This window comes from Notechis scutatus, chromosome 1 (genome assembly GCF_049901735.1).
Source record: "Notechis scutatus isolate UNSWTSFEM ecotype Mainland chromosome 1, rNotScu1.2, whole genome shotgun sequence".
Lineage (NCBI taxonomy): Eukaryota > Metazoa > Chordata > Lepidosauria > Squamata > Elapidae > Notechis > Notechis scutatus.
The window spans coordinates 121,167,886-121,187,668 of NC_142009.1; the positions used below are offsets into that span (position 1 = coordinate 121,167,886).

The window sequence follows — 19,783 nt, forward strand, 5'->3', positions numbered from 1 at the left end:
GACTGTTCTGGGTGGGGACACAATTCCTATTGCAGCTTAATGGCTTTTGTCCTGTTTTGACTCTTGTGTGAGGGTATTTACTTATGAATAGAGCTATCTAGATACCTGTCTTCCTTTCTCAATAAGCTCTTTACTCTTGAGTGCTGACATCTGCTGTGGGCTATTAAGGAAAGTGGATGTTGCTTTCTGCCTCTAAAAAACATATTTCTCCATTTCTCATTTAGGGAAATATAATATTTTGCCTTTTAAAAAAAATTCCTCAAAACATTTCATTCTTCTAGGAGTGGGGGGCTTCCCACAGACTAATTTGGTATAGTGTTTAAGGTACTGAATTAGAAACCAAGAGACTGTGAATTCTAGTCCTGCCTTAGGCCTGAAAGGCAGCTGCACACTTACAACTGGGTGAAACCCACCTCACAGGGCTGTTGTTGTGGGGAAATAGGAGGCAGGACCAATTATGTATCCTATACTTCCTAGGCTGTATAAAAATAAATGTGGGATGCCAATCTACTAAATAAGTATTCCTATATTAATTGATGCCCCAGAGCTGAAATTGAGTGTCAGATGACATATTTGACAGATAAACACAATCCTTTTAACAATGGACTACCACTCTTTTAACAAGGGACAACGCACACCCTGGTCAGCACTTCTTCACTCTCCTACCATCAGGTAGGAGATATAGAAGCATAGCCAGCTGCAAGAACTGGCTGAAAAAGAGTTTCTACTCATGGGTTGTCAGTCGCCTGAATGGAAAATAACTTCATGTCAACATAGTGATAGACTTGTAGGACCCGTGAGTTGTGCAATAAGTTCACATGGTGCAATAAGATAGTGTGTTTGTTAGTAGGATTCACTGGGTTAGGGATTTTTCTTTTTTGTCTTCACTGAGTTGTGTTGGGGGTGGGGTGTACGAAGGGAGACTCAGCCAATCACATTGTACACATGTTGTACTCTTGACAATAAAGGTTTATTTTATTTTATTTTATTTTATTTTATTTGACCAGACCTTCTAATCCAAAACAAAAACAGGAAAATTAAAATACAAGAGAGATAAACACCAATGCGTTACTATAGTTTGATAGGTATAGCAGGACGCTTATTTCCAGAACCGGTTGATCAAAAGAGTTTGCGAATCTTAAGACAGCTCGGCTTTGAAAATCCACTGTGTTACTTGTGTTAAATTATCCTCGGTTGCTTCGTCTTCCTTGTCCCAGTCAACGTCTTCGCAACCCCCGCTCCGGCTGTTTCATCAAGCCCGGGAAAAGCAAACCACGTGTTGGCTCAGAAGGCGCTTCTCTACGCAGCGCTACTAAGCGTCCTCCATCTTTGCAACGGGCAGCTCTTTGGCCTCACCGTTGAAACAAAAACCCTTTAGTCAGCCATTTTAGCGAGCGGTGGCCATTGGAGCTGAGGGCAGCTTTGCTTCACATGCATTCAAAGCTCAGAAGGCGGCTGTTTTCTTAAGGGCAAAGGGTCCGCGATAGGAGCTGACCGATACGACCGTTCTTCTCGCTCTCGAAACAGATGTGCCTGTCAGAGGCGCCAGCCTAGCTTCCTCGCTGCCCATTTCGCGCACCCTCTTTCAAAGCGTTTAAGTTGTAGACATTGGGAGCAGCGGAAGAAATCCATTTACCCGTGAGTAAATCTGGCTTTTAACCAAGGCACTGAGTGGCTCAATGAACGAGAGTGGTTCCCCTCCCTTTTCGTTACTCCCGTCTAAAGCTGCTTTTTTTTGGGGGGGGGAGAGGGGGGTTTCGCCGGTTGTTTAAATGCGGCTGTCGGAGAGTGAGAAGGTCATATTAACAAGGTTTGGTTCCTGGCCGATCAGGGTTTATAAAAGAGATATCCCAAACAGCTACCCAATTCTGGGGTGGGAGGTAATTTTAGAAAAGGGGCTTCATATTTGCCTCTGGGATGCTTTATGCCTTTTTCAAGCCGCTGCCTGCCTTGCTTACTGCTTAGGGGGAAGCAGAACTCTTGTGGCATCTGTAGTAAAAATCACAGGTTCTCAATCATCCAGGTCTTGGCTGTCCCAAAGGTGGTTTTTCAGGAGGCAACTGGACTTCCTTGTTTTTTGTTTTTTGTTTCACTTACTTCTTCAGCTCTGACTGGATGGTGGGGAGTCAAGAGTCGAAGAAGCTTCTTGGACAAGAAGCGAAAGGTCTTCAAAGAAAAAACAAACAAAGTCCAGTTGCCTCACGGAAAAAGCACCTTTGGGACATCTGTAGTAAAGTTCTCAGATCAAGCAAGGCTTTGTTCTCAGCAAGCCAATTTGGGATCAGCGTTTACGTCTGACTGTTCTTGCAAGTTATCAAAAGGATGTACTATTTGTGCTCTCCCTGCCTTGATGGCATATGATTTTGTATGCAACGAAGTTTTGATGAGCTGTTGGTTATTAATTGCTCAACAGTGGTAGATCAACAGTCTGTCAGTGGTAGAATCAATTTTCATTGGCAGAATTGAGTTGGGAGGAGATTTTCATTCCGAGGTAATATATGATGGTTCCTTAGAAATGTGATTTCTCTGGGTATCTTGCTGGTCAGCCATTGCACAAGAAACAGAGGTAGCACACTAGAAGCATTTATTATTATGGTTGGTTGCACAGTCATTCAGATGTTCAGGCTGGATTTGGCATCCACCTATCAAGTCCTTCCCAAGGACCTGGGATAGGCAGATGTTGTTTCATTTGTTAAGGATACGGTGACAGGATGTAAGCTGTTCCAAGTAATGCTGCCTTTGGCAATGGACTGATGGACGTCAATGCCGATGGTGTTCATGTGGTGCTCTAGATGTTTTGGGATTATACCCAAGGTCCTATTATTGTAGTTAATACTTTTACAATAAAAAGTTTTGTTCAACTTATATTTTCAGGTCTTTTATTATTATTACTTAAATTTATATGTTTTCTTACTCTCAATGACTTTAGGTGCCTTACAATAGTTAAACAAACTAAAATAAAATCAATGAAACATTAATAAAGATAGATAAAAGATGGTAAGTGCAGTGAAGTAAGGGTTCTCATTCTCTTTTGCCAAAGCACTGTGAAGAGCCAGGTTTTCACACCTCTTCTAAGAAACATTAGTGACTTGTTCCTTGCTGACAGTACCCTAACACAAATATTGTTAGAAATGTTAGTTTGCTAAGTTCCTAATGAAATGCCAAAAAAATCAAATCCAAATGATTAAAGAAATGTGAGGTAAAATATTTGACTGGTTTAAAGTGCAAATAGAGTAAGACATAGTGGCTCTTTGCTTTCTCATGAGAGTTAGCTGTTCAACATAGGAATTACCTTTCATAAACAAATCTGTATGTCTCACCCTATCTCAAATGAACACCTTCCCAATGATGATTCTCATCTGTATTCTTCAGGTTCTGTCCTGTGTCACAATTTGGTACAAGAAGGCTTCCATTTTTAAGCCGGTCATTCTAATTCTATTCTGTTTGTCTCCATGACTAGAAAGCATTTTTATTTATTTATTCATAAACATTTTGAACACAGTGTATTGTCAGGGCATATCATTTATAGAGGATAAACAAGGGGGAAAAAGAAATTGTATCATATACTGTATACTAATAATGAAAGCAATGGTACAACAGAATAATGTTAATTAAATTTATCTTTATGTTAGCTTATTTGTAATCCTATTGGTTATATTGGCATACTTATAGTTATAAACCATCATTTTGTTTAATTCATACATAACAATAACCTTTTCTTGTCTAATTTCTACCTCTTATCTGTAACCACTCATAAAACCTATCCCATGTTGAGTAATATTCTGTATCTCCTTTGTCCTTTACTTTTAATGTCAATCTATCCATCTCTGCACAGTCCAATATTTTCTGAATTACATCCTCATCTGATGGAGTGCTCTCATTTTTCCAATATTGTGCAAACACAATCCTCGCTGCTGTCAATACATGCAAAACTAGATATATAGTCCCTTTATCATAGCCCTCTGGCATAACCCAACATAAATATTTCTGGTTTCAGATCTATATGTTGCTTAATCGTCTTTTCCATGTATGTATTTTCGTCTAATATTTTCTTGCTTTCATATAACTCTACCACATATGATAATAAGTACCTGGGGTCTGATTATACTTGGCGGACATATTGCTGAACATTTTTGCTAGTCTTGCCGGTGGAAAATGCCACCTATAAAACATTTTATAAAGATTTTCCTTATATTCAGTAGACATTGTCAGTTTGACTACAAAACGTCTTTATATCTATTGGAGAGCTAAAGAGACACAATTAGAATTTTCAATAAAAGACTGACAGATACGATCAATTACATTGATAGAAGCCATACTGAACTGTTGAAAACAGCTTTCTAAGTGAGAAGGGTAAGGCTCATGCCCTAGAACAGAAGTGTCAAACTGGCGGCCGTGGGCCAGATGCGTCATATACAGGCCATGCCACCCCAGCTCTGCGAAGAAAAAAAAAATGTTGCAAAACGTGACGTGATGGCAACGTGACAACGAGTTTGACATCCGTGCCCTAGAAAGTTGTGAAAGTTTTTTCATCGGTCAATGCATTTTTATACACATGAAATGTTATTTCTCATACTATTTGAATTTTATAAATCTAGATTAAAAAATAAGGTATTGATTAGCTTCATACATGATGCTAAGCCAGGATTTTGAAATTATAGTTCAGTATAAATCACATCATGGATTATTTGTACTACTAAATCATATTAATGGATTTGCATAGAATACTAAATTGCAGACCATAGTGTGGCTTAGTTCAATTTGTAAATTCATCCCTAGGATTATAAACACTTCCTGTTTCAACCAGGAGGCCAGGCATACAGATTATTCATAGAAGTTTGATGTAATAAAACACAAAGGGATGATGGAGTCCACATCATGCTTTAATGCTTTTAATAGGAATAGTAATTAGGATACTGATGAAGTAGTTTATTAGAATCATTGATTAAAGGCCTTTTAGCCTAACTGAAAAATCAACTAATGTAATTTAAAAAACAGGTATCTGCTACATAGTTTTTAGGATTATTTATCTCAAATATATATTGTTCATACTTCAAAATTTTCAGAAGACGCATTTCAAAAAGCATAGCACTTCTAAGCTAATAATGAAGACCATGAGCCTGGAAAAATGTTGCACTGTGATTATTAACTAAGGAAATTCACTGGAACTCAAGAGCGTAAGACTGGACTTTGACACTCCTTAAAAAAATCTCTGGAAATAGATTTCTTGCACTTCTCTGCTGAAATGTTAGAATAGTTTAACTCTAATAAAACTTTCAGGATCAACAAGATATCCAGGTGGGGGTTGTGCTTACAGCCCAACACCGTGCAGGACATTTGGCATTTGCCAGAGAACACCAAGATTGGCAAATTCGCCACTGACACCCTGTGCTCTTCACAGATGAAAGCAGGTTCATACTGTCACATGTGAAAGACGTGACAGGGTCTGGAGATGCCATGGAGAACGTTCTGCTGCCTGCAACATCCTCCAGCATGACCGGTTTGTCAGTGGGTCAGTAATGGTGTCGGGTGGCATTTCTTTAGGGGGCTACACAGCCCTCCATGTGCTCGCCAGAGGTAGCCTGACTGCCATTAGGTACCGAGATGAGATCCTCAGACCCCTTGTGAGACCATATGCTGGTGCAGTTGGCCCTGGGTTCCTCCTAATGCAAGACAATGCTAGACCTCATGTGGCTGGAGTGTGTCAGCAGTTCCTGCAAGAGGAAGGCATTGATGCTATGGACTGGCCCGCCCGTTCCCCAGACCTGAATCCAATTGAGCACATCTGGGACATCATGTCTCGCTCCATCCACCAATGCCACATTGCACCACAGACTGTCCAGGAGTTGGGGGATGCTTTAGTCCAGGTGTGGGAGAAGATCCCTCAGGAGACCATCCGCCATCTCATCAGGAGCATGCCCAGGCATTGTAGGGAGGTCATATAGGCACGTGGAGGCCACACACACTACTGAGCCTCATTTTGACTTGTTTTAAGGACATTAAAGTTGGATCAGCCTGTAGTGTTTTTTTCCACTTTAATTTTGAGTGTAACTCCAAATCCAGACCTCCATGGGTTGCTAAATTTGATTTCCATTGATAATTTTTGTGTGATTTTGTTGTCAGTACATTCAACTATGTAATGAACTAAGTATTTAATAAGAATATTTCATTGTTTCAGATCTAGGATGTCTTATTTTTGTGTTCCCTTTATTTTTTTGAGCATTGTGTGTGTGTGTGTGTGTGTGTGTGTGTGTGTGTGTATGTGTATGTATGTGTATGTATGTATGTATGTATGTATGTATGTATGTATGTATGTATATGTATCTATCTATCTATCTATCTATCTATCTATCTATCTATCTATCTATCTATCTATCTATCTATCTATCATCTATAAAATACACATATTCTTTTAACCAGAAAAACATTCAACAGCATGAAGCCAGTTATTGTTGTTCATGGTGGAGCTGGTCGCATCTTTAAAGAGCGGGAAGATGGAAGTCGTTCTGGTGTCATCAGAGCAGCGTTGAAAGGTTACAGTATCCTTAAACAAGGGGGAGCTGCATTAGATGCAGTTGAAGAGGCCGTAATATTAATGGAAGATGATCCACATTTTAATGCAGGTAACATTTCAATTTTCTAGACTGAAATTCTTACTACCCAGTTCTTTGTAGAAGCTGTCTTTTTTCCTTCTTTTATTCCATTTTTATATGCTCTTTATAACAGCTTTAATTGTAGGAATTAAAAAGGTGAGATTTTCTTTCACACCCTTTCATTTCCTTACCTGCTAACTTCTTGCTTGGATGAATGCTGTTCAAGGTTATATCCTCCAATTAATTTTCAAGGAAATTTATACAAAAATTATTTTCAATGTCTAATCTAATTAGTACTTGAAAACCCACAGCCCTAAAGCTTCATTTTGTTTTGAATAAAAGTCCTATTCTTCAGGATTGTGCCAAGTAGGTTTGGCATTTGGTGTTTTGAATTTCAAGATACAAAACATTAATGGGAGTGAAATTTTGGTCATAAAAATACAGTTTTTTTGTTAGTACTACTTTTACTAAGTATAGTTTTTTATTAGTAATACTTTTATTGATATTACTGTTTATAGCGTTAAAGCATATATTACAAATTCCTCAGGTTTTTTTAAAAAAACAAGCTTTGCAGGAGATATTCTGATATGTGAGGGATGAGATATAACATGAGCAGAAAATATACCAAGTTTTTATATATTCTGTTAGGATTAGCACTAATTACTCCTGCAAGGATTTTGATACTGCAAAAGTTGCCGTTTAAAGAGTAATTAAAAAACAAATTAATTAAAGTAGTTTAAAATTGTTTAGCTTTGTGTTTGCATATTAATGTCTTTTCTACTTGATTCCTAGGTTGTGGCTCTGTGTTAAATGAGAAGGGCGAAGTAGAAATGGATGCTATTATCATGGATGGGAAAAATCTAGCCTCAGGAGCAGTATCAGCCATGAAATGTATTTCTAACCCAATAAAGCTTGCTCGTCTTGTAATGGAAAAGGTATGCCAAAGGTGATCTTCAACAAAATCAGTTTCCCTTGGGGGTTTGATTGAAGTACTATGATGCTTTATGACCTCTGGCCTGGTGTAAAGATATAATAGGAAGAAATGCAGCAGTCGAGGTGATAATTATATTTTTTATTGGTTCCAAATAAACAGAAAGCTGATATATAACTTGGCCAGTAACAGGGAGCCTCTGACATGCCAAATGTTGCTAAATGCTGGAATTGGTAATATCATCCAGCAGAGCCAAACAGTTAATGATGTTAGGAATTAAGGTTCAGTCACATCTGATGGATCACAAGCTCCCCATTTCCTGGGCTAAACTCAGAAGTTTGTCTCTTGCAAAGAGCTTGTTTGTTCTTGGAATATTAAATACGATAACCCACTGTATTCTGTGGTGGCATAATCCATTCTTCCTCGTTACCATGTTGTGCATAGAATAAATTTTATAGCTTGTTGGAAGAAATTGTAATCACTCTAAGAGGCCATGAACTTAAAGGCAGACAGACTATTTTTATTTAGGGTTGGTAATGGTATGTAAGTGCCCAGTGGCTAATGGAGAGCATAATAATCTCCTATAATCTCTCTTAAATGGATTTTTCAGGAGTTTAAATGCACTTATAAGGCCCTTCCCTACTTTGAAGTCCTCCAGGTGTGTTCAACTGCAGTTGCCAAAATGCCTTTTCAAAGGTTATTTGCTTTTACCTATATCACCTAAATATTTAAGATTAAACTTTTCTTTACTAATTTTATTGGTTTATTGATTTATCTATTATAAAAATGCTGACCAGTAATTAAAGTTTATATTTTCTTATCTTCAGACAAGCAATTAAAGGGTATATCCAGACAAAAGTCAACAAAATAGGATAAATTACAGCAGCTTTACATTATAGTTTATAGTTATAGTTTGTAATTTCCCAAGTATATGCTTCAAGCATCTGAAATTCTTAGCCTGTGATTTCCCAGACTATCGAGAACAATGCTTTCCTGCATGAAATATTATGTTCAATGTAGCTGAGTTTGCCTCTGAACGTAAAATATTTGAAGTTTCCCTTTTATATTCCACATGTAACTTAGCTTCTGACATATTAAACATCTTTTTAACTATAATGTACAAGAAAGTGCTTGAACTCCTATAGTGTTTTTCTTATTATATTGCAGAATATTCCAGCACCTTTCTACTATGCTTAAACTTTCTAGCATTTTATGTCATGCTAGATTATACGTATACTTTTAGCATACTCCTTTTTTCTTAATGAATTCATTCTCCAAGAGTTAGTGTTTGTGAAGTCAAAATACTATATGCACAAAGGAGAAATGTTGGTTGATTTGGAGGTGCTCCAAGTTTGCAAAAAAAAAAAAATTACAGATATTACAGGGAGAATATACACTTATAAAAGAGAGTTCAAAAGAGAATGAATAATGTGTGCTGTTGATACATTCTGTGTCCCACATATAAAAGCATATTACTATCATATGTTAATGTGGGAAGATTTATTTTATCTTAGTAAACATTTTAAGCTTTTTAACTTGAGAAAAATTGAAATGTGGGTTTCCTTTAAAAATGTCAAAATTGTAATCATGTTATTAAAATCTTTGTTACAAATTCTTCTTGATTTTTTCAGAGTGTTGTTCTGCTGTATTGTATGTTTCTAAAATGATCAAGGCTCCATATCCTATCCTGGCACTGTATTAGCTCCCTCTACTGACTAAAAAGGAATTGGACAAGCAACATTCTTGAGACTATCTTGTTAAACAGTCCTTTGAGATCCTATTCATTAAGTCAGGCAGTTTCATAAGCTTGTAATTCCTCAGGATAGATCTATTAAAATGATAGCTCCTGGAAATCTACCAAAATATAGAGGCTCCTATAAGACGTTTTTATGACTTGCACTGAAAATCTAACACGTTTGGAGCCAATTCATATTTATTTTGGGGGGAGAGGGATGTACAGAAGATATTGTACAAATATGGATATTACATTACAATCTCCAAATAAACTTGTATTTGGTTCAGTGTTAACTCACTAGAAAAAAAACCTGAACATTCTGTAGATCCTCTGCTGTATGACAAAGACAAGAGCAAACATTTTCCAATTGCTGTACTAAACAGAAGTTGCAATTACTATAATATCAATTTGTAACTCCTGATGTGTGCCTGATAAATAAATATAAATTCATGTTCCATGCTTAAGTTTTGAGGAAGTCTGGAAAAGGTAGAATATAATTAACTAAAAAAAATACATCATTTTTAATATCTAATTTTAAGTAGTATTTAATAGCCATAAAACCAGGGGTGGGATTCAAATTTTTTAACAACCAGTTCTGTGGTTGTGGCTTAGTTGATGGTCATGGTGGTCATGTGACTGGCTTGGTGGTCATGTGACTGGCTGGGTGTGGCCAACTCAACATCACTCACATCGAGGCACGCATCTCCTCGCCTGGCCTCTCATGACTGTGGGGATGCTGCAACAGTCATAAGTGTGAAAAACGGTCCTAAGTCACTTTTTTCAGTGCCATTGTAACTTTGAATGGTCACTCCACACAAGCAAAGTACCAGCAAAGGAGGAAAAAAAAAACTCCAGAGAAGTTCCAGAGACAGGAAGTCTAGTCCTGCCAAGAATGTAATAAGGGTTAACGGAGAGGCAGTTTCTGTAAGCAACACCAGAATGTTTCCTTCCTGCCTTCCTTACAGGATTAGGCCAGTAATATCTTCTAACAACCGGTTCTCCGAACTGCGTAGAATGTTAACAACCGGTTCTAGCGAATAGGTGCGAACCGGTAGAATCCCATCCCTGCATAAAACCAAGATCCCAATGGAATGCAGAAAAACATTTTCTCTATTCTTGGCTGAGTTCACATTAAGCTACATGCCTCATTGGACCCTCTGTAATTCACAGTTCTTTCAGTGACATTTCAGTGACATTGTATCTGGCAGATTCATTCTATTCAGAATTTTGGACTGTTATAAAGTTGAACCTTGGGGTTTTTGTAATTAAAGCATATAGTTTATAACAGTTCAAGACAGTAGCTTTTTAGATGCATAAGAAGACTTCAGCAAAAGCTACACACACACACACACACACACACACACACACACACACACACACACGGTGGGACATGGGATACACGGTGGGAATTAAATGAAATTTCATGCACATTAAGCAAGCTGAAGATGGAACATATGCAAACAGTTTCCTACATTTTCATATATTTTCAATGATTTACTTTTGTAATTAAAATATAATACAGGTCTTATTGCTTGTCTTTTAACTGTGTGTGTGTAACGCTATGTATTTTTGAATTGGGAGCATAGATTCAACTAAAATTAACACATTCTACGTATGGATAACAATGTGCCCCCCCCAAAGCTTAGGATCTTTTTGAAATGTTTCTAACAATTCATTTAAAAACAATGAAGTGTCACATGTGCCTTCAGTTGACTAATAAATATACTGCTTTATCCCAAAATTATTTTTATTTGAACTTCTAGTCTCTAAAATTATTAATTATTGTATTGTGATATTTTCCCTTAACAAAGCAATTTCATCTATGCTGTCTGAAAATTAGGCCCATTAAACATAAAGTAACTTTCTTTCACATGAATAGCTGTTGAGTTTGTTTCAAAAGCAAAAGCAGAAGAGGGCAGTAGTGCACAAGGCATTTTTTTTCTACAGGTGTGGAACATTCTAGACTGGTAAGAATAAATTGTCTTTATTATCCTTCTGCTTTACATAAGATGATTTATGGCTCCCAGCATGGGACTCAAGCACCTGGCAATCTCAGTTGCCTGTTGTTGAGGGGTTCACAAGTTTTCTTTGCTCAAAATGATCTCGGGGGGAAAAAATATTTCCCTAATCCCAGGGAACTTGTCATGATAGTGCATGTACAAAGGGGTCAGTACATACTGTGCCTACACACACACACACACACACACACAGTTTATAGTACCATTGCCGGTACTTTCCTTAACAAAAGAAACAATTGACAATTGGTGTATGTAGTGAACAAGTTACCAGGTAGAGTGTGACATAACAAAATCGGGATACAACTGGAGTATTTGAAGAAAAGTGGCACAAATGGTGTATCTCCTTATGAAACTGCCTTCAGCTTGAAGGCAGTGTGAAAGACAGGAGCATCTTGCAATAAAAGTTCAGCAAAGGAAAGTCCCAGTTTTTGCATGGCTAAAAAAAAGCTCAGTTCTGATTCAAAATGTTCTGCTTCACACCAATATAAAATTTTGCAGTTTCTTGCATTGAACATACCTTTGAAGTGAACATAAAGCTACAGAGGACAGAATCTTTTCCCCTGGCAAGTAGTTCAATTCTTCTGTAGAGATTTTCTTCTGGATTAAAAAAAAAACTATTACAAAAACATCCTCTGTCTCTTTCATACCTTCCTTTAAAGTAGATGGGTGAGTCTATCCCTCTAATTAAATAAAGAAATCAAAATTATATTGGCACATTATCAATTTCTGGTAGCATTCTTATTCAACTTCAGGATTTTTCTTTAATTGAAGGCAGAAACGAATGGATGTATTGAAATGTGCACCCCTTCTTTGGGCTATAGCATTTGCAGCAAGTGTTCGGCAAACAATATTTAAAAAAATTGTTTTGAGAAATACAGGACACTGCTGAAATGCCATGCTTTTTATCTGTGGTTGTATGTACATGGATTGAAACTGATTTGTGCAGCAATTTGAGCAGCTGCTTCTCTCGTCTTTCAGACGGACCACATGTTACTGACTGACCAAGGGGCCTCTGCCTTTGCTAGGGCTATGGGAATTCCTGAGGTTCCTGGAGAAAAATTAATCACTGAAAGGTCTTTGGAGAGGTGGAAGAAAAACCTTGAGGCTGACTGGAACCCTCAAGAATGTCAAAAGTAACTATCCGGTATTCGTGTTTTGTCTGCTTGAATGAAGAAAATTAAAGCGAGTAATAAACCCACATAACCTCTTCCCCAAATTCTGAGGGAGTATTCTTCTGAATGTGAGCTGCTGGAAGCTGCTGCAAGCAATTTCTCCTGCCCTCTCTCAACTTTTGTGGCTGTGGTCTGGGGAAACGAAGCTGGCTGGAGTAAGATCTGAAAGCCTCAGCTCACATCTCAGCATGAGAGGGACAGGCAAAAGAAGTGTAGTGAAGAAGTATGCCAATGTTCTCTTTGGCTGATGTAGAAGAGGCTTGGACTTATGGCTTTGTTGATGCAGGCTGAAAGATGACTACCCCTGCCATTATTGTAGCATCTCTGGTATAGATTTAGAATAAAAACCTGTGGGACAGATTGGATACCAGCTCCTAGCCTTGCACTGGGACATTGTTGCATTCTCACAGCTCATCTCCAGCATGGAGCTGTTTTCCCCCCCTCTAAAGCCTTAGTCAGGAGTTGTGTGGCAGTGAGATTGAGACAAGAGTCTTGGCTTCGAAGGCACCTCAGTGCAAGGCTAAGAGTGCAGATGCCCTACCCCCACCTGGGTGTGTCATATTCTAAAAGTAAGCTGCAGCAAATGAGTGGTAGGAGGATCAAGTTTTGGCCTCAACCCTAGCTGTGATGGCCGTGTTCCCTCACCCTCCCAGGGCACCTAAGCTGGAAGGGAGGCCTTGAATAGAAGAACAATGGTGGGATCTGCAAACCTGGAACCAACTGTGAAGGGAATGGGGTGGGATAATGCCTTCCCTATTGCAGCTGGTCAGTGTGCAGCTGCATGCCAAACTCTAGTGTTAACAAAACATGAATATGGCTGCTGAAATTTGCTATTGTGAATACATGCCATTGCTTCACACCACCCCCTTTGCATCTTGTTGAACAAGAACAAGAGAGAGCAAGCTGGTTCTGTTTGCACTATGCTCTCCACAGATCTCAGTTCACATAAATTTTGCTCTTCAGAAATATAGAGGAAGCTCTCTTGCACACCTGTTAATTAAGCAACAATAACACTGGAAAACTACTGAGAGAATGGGAGGGTTGTTGTACAATTGTGCGCTGTATTCTTTTTGATGCACATCACAAGATTTTAAGAGACAGTTCTATCAATATATGAAAAGACCTCAGTGCTGTAGCCTAATTAACCAGTCCTGCAGCCTTTGTAATGATTTGAGTTTGAGACCAGTCATTTAAATAGGTCTTTGATCTGATCTGGAAGGATTTTGTTGCTAAAGACACCAACTTTTCATTGATTTTAATGATGGAATCGCTATTTGTGGGATTCAGTAGCTGTAGCAGCCCAAAGCAACTGCAAGAAAATGAGAATGATAGTAGTCCATGAGAAAGATCCTATTTGTCCAAGCTGTCAAAGTAAAAGAAAGAAGGCTATTTGTGGGAAAGGAGGAAAAACTGTAATCTGAACAGAAATCTGCGATTCTAATAATTTTACATAAGTCTGTGGCAGCTTAAGTATAAACCCCTTGGTGCATTAACCTGGCTGTGTTGCTTTAGTAAGTCCTCTAAAATGAGCTTGCATGGAGACTCCTGGCTTCAGTCTGAAGACAGCCTGTTGCCATTCCATACTTGAAAAATAGCTACCTATGCTAACAGATGCTGTGTTTGTTTGTCAAATGCTTTGAGATCTGCAGCTAATTGTCTGAAATGCTATTTTTGGCAGAGACCTTGGAACAGTTGGAGCCGTTGCTATCGACAGTGCAGGAAATGTAGCTTGTGCAACATCTACAGGAGGACTTACTAACAAACGGCTTGGCCGCGTTGGTGATACAGCATGCATAGGTAGGGAAAGAACCAATACCCTAGATGTCATCTTCTCATTCCGATAAAATGCACACGATCATTAATCATTTTATAATGCTCAGGGGCTGCACTCCAGAGAAAATAAGGGCTCGTGGGTCTTCTGGAGGCCACCCCTGCTCTGTATAGATCTTGTTGATGACCCAAGCTCTGTAAAGGACCTTGGAATACTCACCTCTAATGATCTAAGTGCTAGAGCCCACTGCAACTACATAGCCAAAAAGGCATTAAGAGTTGTTAACCTAATCCTACGTAGTTTTTCTCTGGTAATATCACACTACTAACCAGAGCATACAAAACATTTGCTAGACCAATACTCGAATACAGTTCATCAGTCTGGAACCCTCATTACGTATCTGATATTAGCACAATTGAGAAAGTCCAGAAATATTTCACAAGAAGAGTTCTCCACTCCTCTACTTGTTGTAGAATACCTTATGCCACCAGACTTGAAATTCTAAAACTAGAAAACCTTGAATTACGCCGCCTTCGGTCTGATTTAAGCATGGTATATAAAATCATACATTGCAATGTCCTACCTGTCAATGAATACTTCAGCTTCAACCATAACAACACAAGAGCACACAATAGATACAAACTCAAAGTAAACCGCACCAAACTTGATTGCAGGAAATACGACTTCAGCAATAGAGTGGTCAATGTCTGGAATACTCTACCCGACTCTATAGTCTCTTCCCCAAACCCCAAAAACTTTAACCTTAGACTGTCTACTATTGACCTCACCCCTTTCCTAAGAGGTCTGTAGGGGGCGTGCATAAGCGCACCATCGTGCCTACCGTCCCTGTCCTATTGTTTCTCTTATTCTTTTATTTTTCTTATATGTACCCATTTCATGTATTCACAACTATGTATACACTTATACTTATTATCTTGTAAACAATTGGCAAATCAAATAAATAAATAAATAAATAAATAAATAAATAGATCCTTTTTAACTCTGAACAGGGAAAATAGAAAGCACTGAAGTGGAACCAGCAAGCAATTGTTTGGCTTGTAGTTCAAACAAAGCTATTTTTTATTGAATGGCATGTTTTCTTAAGATGAGATGATTTCATAGCTTTTAGGAAGCACCATATATTAAGATAAGTTGATGGAGTGGAAAGTGTGAAATATTTTGAGAATGTTTGTTCAGATACTAAAATATGTTCTCTGAACATGCTTTTCTCATGGAAACAGTCAAGCAGGCATTCTTTTCTGAGGAACCATTGGGGGTTTTCCTTTCTACCCTTTACCTTCTCTTTATAGTTTCATGAAAGTTGAGGCAATTGCATTCCACTTGAATTCTTCATGGTTAATAAAAACCCAAAATACAGTTGACATGATCCCTGGATTGCACTGTGTAATACATCGATATTAAATGAAGAGATGGGTTATTAAACTGCTGTCTTTTACCTTTTTCTTTCCCAGGAAGTGGTGGGTATGCAGATAATAGTGTTGGTGCCACCTCCACCACTGGCCATGGAGAGAGCATTATGAAAGTGATCCTGGCAAGACTTACTCTTTACCATATGGAGCAAGGTATAGCCTGATGTTTTGGACATGCAACAAATACTGATTTTGGAGCGAATACACATAAATGCAATCTAATATAAATTTAAAGGTTTGTTCTAGCATCTGCTCCTCTTAATCGTGTAAATGTCTGGAGGTCTAATTTTCCATTCAGAGCAAAGGGCCTATGAAGTTTTCTGGTATCATTAGTGGCCTTCCTATTTGTCAAGTTTTAAGTACTTTCTAATGTCAGTTTACAGTTTTACTGCAAGAAATATTCCAGCTCCTTCATTTTTTTGTTTTGATGATGTTGAATCATTCTGTTTTCCATGAATTTTATTTGTTGCCTTGAACACCTACTGACTTTATCAGTATATCAAATAAACTAACACAAGACTCCTTATACCTGGTATTTGTGTAACTGATGGAATTGGCAAAGATGAAACAATTTAACATTTTAGGTCAGTTTTCTCCAATCTAGTGCTCTCCACGAAACCATCTGAATGGGAATGATAGGAATTGAAATATATTTTCTAAGCTAATATATTGATACTAAGCTAATGACAGCTGGCCTCAGGGATCATCTCCAAACAACAGTGTTTTCTCTTTTCAGCTATATTTGTGTTGATCTCAGTCTAATCATTGTAAAGTGACATTTTGCCAACATTTACTGGAATAATTCTGTTTTTTTGAAAAGTTGCATGCAATGAAATATTGGTCATAAGTAAAAAAAAGCACGACTGCAAAATGGTCATGTCATATTTTCACACTCAGCAACAATATGCTTATCACTATTGAAGGATTTAGGTTACTCACTCCTGAAGATTTTTAAATCTGTTTTAAATAATATTTTTTCCCTCTGATTTCTGTTTTAAATATAATAAATTCATTGAAAACAAATGTTCTAATCTGGGTATTGATGTGGAAGAGTGCTATGATAAACAGCTGGCAATAGGATGTTCATGTGACCATAACATAATCTAACTATGGTTGACCATGGAGAACTTTACCTTTTGGATTATCTAAACTCTTGACTTCCATTACAGACTAGACACATATTAATCCAATACTTTTTTCTGAATATAGTTATTTAAAGGGAAAAGTGTGATTCTGTTTGTTACTCGAGAATTTCAAAGAGTTTCACAGAAAGCATTGAGTTGCAAAACAAGGTTGGTAGATATATTGTCTCCAAAGCCCCTGATAGTTTGGCTATCTTAGGGACATTTGATCTTTATTACTTGATCACAAATGTTTAGCTACATTAATTTGGAACACCATTTACCCTAACCCTAACCCTGAAAGGTGGTCTGCATTGGGATCAGATAACAATTGTGTTTTAAATAAGTTTGCTGCCTCAAGGGCCTCCTGGTTTAGCTTTTTAGTTATGGGATAGAGAGGAGGTTGCTTCTGTCTCTTTGGGAGGATTAGATTAAAACATTCATCTTTCTCAGCTGCTTAAGGCATAATATCTGGCACTTGTTCCTCCAACTTTATCTTTGCTATGATCTTGTGTGACAGATTAGGCTGAGAAAGGCTCAGAGTCACAAAGGAAGCTTAATGTCTGGATAGGAATTTAAAATAAATCATATATGTTTTATATTCCTTATATGAATTGTGTTGTTATATATTTATAACTATAATTTTAAACAAAGATTACAAATTGGAAAATAAGAACAGCATTGAAATTATTTTGCGCACACAAGTTTTTGTTTTTTGACATTGAATTAACTACACAGTTGATTAAATGCTTCTTGCTTTTTTTACTGCTTATTGTTTTGGGCTTGCTGTATACTTGAAACTTAACAAAATGTTCAGAGTTAACATGCATTATAATCAGGGGTGGTATTCTACCAGTTCTGTCCGGCTCTGTAGAACTGGTAGCTCTGAAGAGCTGTTTTGCCCCACCCGCCTGCCTGGGCTCTTACCTGTCCTTTATTTCCTGCTTTTTCAACCTCAGCTGCTTTGCGCGGCATAGCTGCGATAGAAAAAGTAGGAAAATAGTGCTTTTTCAAACGCTGTGCATCCGATGCAGCACTGCTCAGCAACACAGCTCACATTTCACATGTGCGTGCAGCATCGTAAATCACCACAAATCGTAAATCACCAAACCAGTAGTTACACCAGTCAGATCGCACCCCTGATTATAATAACCATGCTTAATAGGTGTCCATTAGAGATATTGGGTTAATCAAGTCTTATTTCTCAGTGATAAAATGATGCTCTTGAAAGTTTTCCAGAGTATTAATATTTGATTTTATTAAACCATTCATTTGGAAGGGAATGGGGACAAAACCAGAAAAGTAAGCCTGTATTCTGTGACACTGGTAGATCCATCCACCCTTCTTTTCAGTAATAGAAAGTTTTTTGTCATTAAAACAGCTGGCAGAATAATTTTAGTTATTAGAAGACTTCATTTGTAGTTGTTTAAATTATAAACTAGAGTGTATGATTGTCAGGAATTAAATTTAGCAAAACATACCTTGAATTAGATTGGGAAGCTACAATGTTGTCTGTTTTTTGAAGAGAATTTTATAATTCCTGTAGAATGTGGGCAGGAAGCCTTCCACTGATTAAAACTAAAAACATTTAGTAGTTTAAACAATGGGAATGAGGAAGCGCAATAGAAATTTTCATCCCTGCTTCCTTTGTGATGAACAACTGTCAGATCACAATCTCCTTTGAAGCATACTTCACTTTCAAAAGAAGTTCATCCACCTGAATTGGAAAGCTTTTTTCTCTGTTTTGAAAGCAACAGGCCTAAAGAGCTCTTATGTTCATAGAATTAATGGCACAGTTCTTTGGATATGCTTCCTTTCAGACATGTATTTTGTTAATGAATGTTAGTTACCTCAGAGAGAGCTAGCTTGGAGTAGAGGTTCAGGCACCAGTTAGAAATTGGGAGAGCATGAGTTCTATTCCCACTTGAACACAAAGCCATCTGGGCAATCTTGGGCCAGTTACTGTATCTCAATCCTAGGAAGTGGGCAATAGCAAACCACTTCTGAGAACTTTGCCAAGAAAACTGAAAGGATTAGTCCAGGCAGTCATCAGGAGTCAAAAACTGACTTGAAAGTAGCCCCTTCAAAAGTTACCTCAAAAGGTTGTTGGCAGAATGCAAAATTTATCTTGGTTCATCCATTTAAAACAGTTTATCTATTTAAAATAGTGGTATATATAAAATAGTTATCCATGTAAAATGTACCTTTGGTTTCTTTCTTTTAAAATTAAGGCATTTTTCATATGCTGATTTTTCAGGGAAACCACCAGGAGAGGCTGCTGATGCTGCTCTAGCTTGTATGAAAACCAGAGTTGGAGGCTTAGGTGGCATCATCGTTATTAGCAGTTCAGGGGAGTGGGCTGCTAAGTTCTCTACCAATCAGATGTCATGGGCTGTTGTGAAGGATGACCAGCTACAGTCTGGCATTTATACTGGGGAGACGAATACACAGTCCGTTGAAGAAGCTATTGCCTCCATTGGATCGTAGAAATGAGGAAGGACATTGAACTTTTGCCACAGGAGGAAGATCATGGAACTGAATCCGTATCCCTCTCAGAATGAGGCAGGCAATTTTTCCAGAGTCACTGCCTTGTGAGAAGAGTACCCTATCAGTTTTATTCTAGATTGTGTATGTTTGATTCCTAGTTGTATTTGATTGATAAAATAAATTTAACTCAGTTAAAATTAAATTAATAAAAGGTTCTTCAGAAACTTATCGATGGAATTTCATCAGCTTCTTGACACCTGATACATTTGCATGGTGTCAAATGATAATGTGAAGAGATGCTTATCATTCAGAAAAATGAATATAAGATTATATGTACTATATGTACTGACTATATGTACTGAAATATCTATGTGATTATCTCATGTTTACATATAAATTAACATTGCACTATTAATTATTCTCTTTAAACTTGAATAGTTTCTTTAAGTTTTTTTGTGGGAAATTACCAGTAGTGTTTTATGGAAAACCCATTTTGAAACATTAAAAAATAAAAATGAAAAATAT

General features: G+C 37.6%; 1 protein-coding gene across 1 annotated transcript; it reads left to right on the plus strand.

Annotated features, from left to right (window-relative positions):
- Positions 1-1,403: 1,403 nt before the first annotated feature.
- On the plus strand, positions 1,404-19,783 carry ASRGL1 (asparaginase and isoaspartyl peptidase 1). Its single transcript, XM_026665212.2, has 7 exons — positions 1,404-1,638; positions 6,421-6,623; positions 7,386-7,528; positions 12,256-12,410; positions 14,128-14,246; positions 15,693-15,803; positions 19,029-19,783. Exons 2-7 carry the CDS (start codon positions 6,437-6,439, stop codon positions 19,256-19,258), a joined length of 945 nt encoding a protein of 314 aa, XP_026520997.1. The 5' UTR covers positions 1,404-1,638; positions 6,421-6,436; the 3' UTR covers positions 19,259-19,783.